At 41.7% G+C, this 6025-nt stretch overlaps 1 protein-coding gene across 1 annotated transcript; it reads right to left on the bottom strand.

The window, feature by feature from the left end:
• Positions 1 to 381: 381 nt before the first annotated feature.
• On the bottom strand, positions 382 to 4207 carry siva1 (SIVA1, apoptosis-inducing factor). Its single transcript, XM_063008100.1, has 4 exons — positions 3972 to 4207; positions 2130 to 2327; positions 1289 to 1442; positions 382 to 619 (listed from the first exon to the last, which is right to left on the bottom strand). The coding sequence occupies exons 1-4, from the start codon at positions 4090 to 4092 to the stop codon at positions 571 to 573; spliced, it is 522 nt and encodes a 173-aa protein (XP_062864170.1). The 5' UTR covers positions 4093 to 4207; the 3' UTR covers positions 382 to 570.
• Positions 4208 to 6025: the final 1818 nt, after the last annotated feature.

The raw sequence follows: 6025 nt of genomic DNA on the forward strand, positions 1-6025 counted from the left end.
TAAGGACATTCGTATCGTCAAAGCAATACACTTCGTCACTTAATGACCCATCGCGGATTTTGCGAGTGAAGTCGAAAGACAAACTGCAACCCATTTCAGACCATTTTCTTGAAAAAGAACAGAGGGCAGAATTTATGTATAAATAAATTGACAAATTTTACGATGTAAGCAGACAATGAGCTTCCCCTCTTTAAAAGACCAGCAGCCCCACTGGTGTAGATGCCTGGCTGGCTGAGAACCACCAAGATTCAGACCCGGATCCTGCAGTGGTGAAGTAGAGCAATAGATCGCCACACCACCTTATTACCTAGCACAAACTTACTTTTTATGTTGCCTTACAAGTAATCACGTTTGTTTTAGAGTAACACTGTACAAATAAGAAACAGTTCCAAGTGTTTATTTACTGGATTAAAAATACATATGTACAAACAAACAGCATAGTACACGTGTAAAATGTATATAAAATTTCATTTACACTAAGGAATGATCTAAGGCTCATTACAAGCACAACACGACACTCGCATTCATCCATCCACCCATCCAGTAAAGTCCTTCTTGCTATAAATCTGATCATGACGAGCAGCTACAGCACAGGACTCTGTCATAGCGGTCAGTGTAACTAGAGACAATACAGACACATGAAATCATTAAAACCATGTAATATAGTAAATTAACGCTAAATTGCAGACACGTATTTATTTTGATTTTATTTGGATTTAACACCATGTTCAGCACAAATGTGCAATTTATACCATGCTAGGTATTATGCTGTTAAGTTTTCTCTTTATATTTTGAATCCACTTTGTATTTTTACACATTACTGTTCTTGTATTTTCTTAAGTAAGGATTCCTTATGGTTTCAAGTACAAGTAGCTGTTACCAGATTGCAGACCAGCAAACTTGACATTTTACATGCATCCAAAGCTATTAAGAAACTGTGCATCAGGTTAGAGGCTGATGCAGGTCTAAAGTTAGATTCCTTAGTACGAGTTAACAGATGCAGGCAGAGGTTCAATTCTGCTGCTTGACTCAGACAGGACAGGTTTCTCTTGATCGCAAACAGCATGGTTTGATAGAATGGTCTAAATAAATAAAAAGCAAAACAATTTTTGCAAATGTTATGAAGAAAACCAGAAAAAAAAAAAAAAAGGTTTTGCCAGTCTAGTAACCTCCAACCCCCAAATCATAACGTTAAATTTTATCTACTCATTACTCCAAGTAATAATGATGCCAACTGATTACACAGTCATATTGACACCACATCTTATTGCATTTTAAAGCGACTCACTCCGTGACTGTGCAGACAGAGCAGCAGTGACTGGAGCAGCTGCTGCATTGCTGTGAACAGGTAGAACACGCTGGTCGATCACACTGAGAACACGCTCGCCTCGCTCCTGATGCCCTCTGACACACTCCGCACACTGCAGTAGTGGCTACGCTGCCTGAGAAGACATCCGCCACAATTAGAGTGAAATATTAAATAGACAAGTTATCACATGCTCGTTTTCAGGTTAAACTCTGGCCTTCAGAAAACTACATCTCTAGCCATGTCATTACTATATGTATTTAATTTGAAATTGAATATGTCCAACAGTTTACTCACAATGCCCTTAAACAATATTGTTTGTGCTTGTGTAGCATTAAATCATAAATCAAGATAAAACACTGAACAAAACAGCACTGTGTTGGCAAAGATCAGTTGTGTGGAACACAGGAATGTTCAAGGTCTTGGAAATCCTAGACCCATTGCCCTTTAGGCACAACGAAACACCAGCTTTTGTAAGTTTAACATGGTGGCAACACACCATGCACACATTCTGAATCTGTGCAGTTGAGTGCTATTGAGTCTCAATGGTTTACATCATGTTGTAACCCAACTTTAGGTTATACAGACTAGCAGTAGGTTTTATTGGGTTTTATGTAGAGGTTGAATAATTATGATATGGCAGTATTAAAAAAAATATCCTGCTACTCCTAAACATGACTTAATTTGCCAAATGTTTCAACTGATAAAACTTAATATTAGCAGAAATGCTAATTAAAAAAAAAAATCCTTATTTTTCTTGGTGGGTTGAACATTGAGCTGAAACTGGATTTAAAGACCTACAAGAATTCAGTGATCAACTTACCTGAAACTGGTTCCGCTTTTTTAAGCTTGCCATCAAATCCAATGCGGGTTTGTCCTCTGAGCAGCATCTGATTCGTTGGCTGCGTCACATCAGCCTGATTACATGCGTCCACGTCTGAGCACTTTCCCTCTGGATCCACCTTCCAAATGCGGCCCATTACAGCACGGGTTCCATTGAAAAGCAGGTTTTTGGTCTTTTCTGTAAAGGTCAACACAGTGAAGCATTATTATTTAGTTTTAAACGTTGTAAATTTTTTATTCTCTGGTCAAGCCCTTAATGCCTATAGTAGTTTGCTGCTTACTGTGCACTTTTACACCATATAAGCCAAGGTTTTGATCGAAGTAAACATTAACACTGAATTACCACCAAGCAACAATTCACTAGTTACATCAAGTGGCTTGACCCATACTGTATCACAGCTGTCCATAAGTACAGAGTATATAAATAATGAGCTGTGAAAGTTGGCTTTCTCCCAAATAAATGACCAACACAAATTTGTTTTGAAGTAACACAAAGAAGAAACCAGAAGTGGACACTGCATAGTTCTTTTACTGGGAATTACAATGACTTAATGGTACATATGTGAACACTAAGGGCAATCTGAAGTTATCTGCTTCATATCTGGTAGCACTAAGCATAAGCATAGGTTGGTCAGTTTGGTTGCATATTGTGTCTGCCACCCACACAACTCCACACACACCCACAACTCCACACACCCACCCACAACTCCACACACCCACCCACAACTCCACACACCCACCCACAACTCCACACACCCACACACAACTCCACACACACCCACAACTCCACACACCCACCCACAACTCCACACACACACCCACAACTCCACACACCCACACACAACTCCACACACCCACACACAACTCCACACACAACTCCACACACCCACACACCACTCCACACACACAACTCCACACACACACACACCCACACAACTCCACACACACACCCACCCACAACTCCACACACCCACCCACAACTCCACACACCCACCCACAACTCCACACACACACACCCACAACTCCACACACACACACAACTCCACACACACACACAACTCCACACACACACACACACACACAACTCCACACACACAACTCCACACACACACACACACACCTCCACACACACACACACAACTCCACACACACACACACACACAACTCCACACACACACACACACAACTCCACACACACACACAACTCCACACAACTCCACACACACACACAACTCCACACACACACACACACCTCCACACACCCACCCACAACTCCACACACACTTTCAGGCCAATACCTCACTTCAGGTTACACTCATATGGAGGTTTGATACAAAGCTCAATAAGAACAGCTCAAGTTGTTAATTGCTCAGTACAGAAACGTTTTGAAATGAATATTTATGTTAAATTAAACAAACATGAATCGTACTGGTCAAAGTGGAAAAAGTAGCGCAGTACCGACACTACGCAGTGGAAACACCCTTTTCATTTAACGCACGCGTATTCCGGCCACTCGTGTCTTCTGCGTTATGATTGGCGGAACCCTCTGTTATGATCAGTAAAGCGCGCAGTAATTGGCGGGCAACTTGTCTATTTAAACACCGAGCGAATCAAAAACCAGTAGGCGGTCCTTGTCCGAATATGGGTGCGAAAAACGATAAACGATAAAACAGTTATGCACACGGTCTAAATATGCTAATGCGTATTTACTTGATAAATGTTTAAAGGTTCACTACAACAACATTAACTTCCATTTTACCCGAATTAGACAAAAAAACACACTAAACATTAAAATAACCTACTTGTTTAAGGTAAGACTCACCGTAAACTTCTTGTCTGTACTTGTTTCCGAACACACCGTGCAGGTTCAGCTCTTTCTGTCCCACATGGATTTTATACTGAGTAGAAAATGACTCGGTAAACGGACACGATCTTTTAGGCATCGTTAACCACAGAACACAATCAAACACCGCTGAGGTAAACACAAACACCTCAACAGCGTAACAAGCACAGAGAGATGAACAGCAGTGTTTGCGCGGGGTTTGAGTCTGGCTTTAATAGCGCCCTCTGTCAGTCTATTGGTTACAATTAATCTGCAGCACCTCTGGTGGTTCGGAGTCGTTTCGTAATGAGCACATCGACTCCTTTCGGCGAATCATATCAAATGACTCGGTTCAGAAGTAACGGCATCGTTTAGCAGCCTGATCGCTTTTTCAAACCGCAGCTAGATATTGCACACTAGAGGCCAACAAGAAGGTCCTGGGATGGATCCCCAGGTGGGGCTGTGCGGAGTTTGCATGTTCTCCCCGTGTCCGCGTGGGTTTCCTCCGGGTGCTCCGGTTTCCTCCCAAAGCCAAAGTTATTTGTTTGTTTATTAGGATTTTAACGTCAAGTTTCACACTTTGGTTACATTCATGACAGGAACGGTAGTTACTCGTTACACAAGATTCATCAGTTCACAAGGTTATATCAAACACAGTCTTGGACAATTTAGTGTCTCCAATTCACCTCACTTGCACGTCTTTGGACTGTGGGAGGAAACCGGAGCACCCGGAGGAAACCCACGCGGACACGGGGAGAACATGCAAACCCCACACAGAAAGGACCCGGACCGCCCCACCTGGGGATCGAACCCAGGACCTTCTTGCTGTGAGGCGACAGTGCTACCCACTTAGCCACCATGCCGCCCCACAGTCCAAAGACATGAGTGAGATAAACTGGAGCCACTAAATTGTCCATGACTGTGTTCGATATAACCTTGTGAACTGATAAATCTTGTGTAATGATACAGTTCCCGTCATGAATGTAACCAGTGTAAAACATGATGTTAAAATTCTAATAAACAAACAAACAAACAATATTGCACACTAAATACATGCATACATATTAAAATAATTAATCCCGGTACATGTGCAATACCAGGTACAATTCTAGTAATTCTTACAGCTTTTTTTAACCATTTTACTGTCTTTTCAATGTTCTTGCTTCATTCCTCTTCCTTTAATTTTCATCTCTCCTCTCAATCCTCCTCTGTACTGTTTACCCCCCCTCTTACTACTCACTGCTGTTTCTTTACATTTTTTTTTTCTGATTCTTCCGATGAACAGTTAATATAAAATTTGTAATTTTCCAACCTTATTTCTGCTGCTCAGGGCAGCACGGTGGCTCAGTGGGTAGCACTGTCGCCTCACAGCAAGAAGGTCCTGGGTTTGATTCCCTGGTGGGGCGGTCCGGGTCCTTTCTGTGTGGAGTTTGCATGCTCTCCCTGTGTCTGCGTGGGTTTCCTCCGGGAGCTCCGGTTTCCTCCCACAGTCCAAAGACATGCAAGTGAGGTGAATTGGAGATACAAAATTGTCCACAGCTGTGATTGACATTAAACTTGTGAACTGATGAATCTTGTGTAACGAGTAACTACCGTTTCTGTCATGAATGTAACCAAAGTGTGTAAAACATGACGTTAAAATCCACATAAATAAATATTTCTGCTGCTCTCTTATTTAGGGGTTGCCATAAATCATTTTGGACTGTATAGGCCTACCAGACCTGGCACAGTTTTAAAGCTGAATGCCCTTCCTGATGCAACCCTCCTTGTTTTTACCCAGACCTTTTATTTGCTTGGTCAATGGTTTCCAATTTTATGTCCATACTGTGTAAAACGTGACGAATGTAGGTTAAAATAATTTTGTGTATCCATTCTGAAGCTTTATAAAGTCTCACTGGCTGAAAAGATGGTTCAGCTCACAGGTGTTGTCGACTTAGTTTTTAGCATTATCTGATTCATTAACTCCTTCATTCTTTAAAGCTAGAGTGTCACAATGATGCAGTGGGTAGTGTTGGTGCCATTGAGCTAGGTTTAAACCTTACTGTTACTGAAAA

This window comes from Trichomycterus rosablanca, chromosome 13 (assembly GCF_030014385.1).
Source record: "Trichomycterus rosablanca isolate fTriRos1 chromosome 13, fTriRos1.hap1, whole genome shotgun sequence".
Lineage (NCBI taxonomy): Eukaryota > Metazoa > Chordata > Actinopteri > Siluriformes > Trichomycteridae > Trichomycterus > Trichomycterus rosablanca.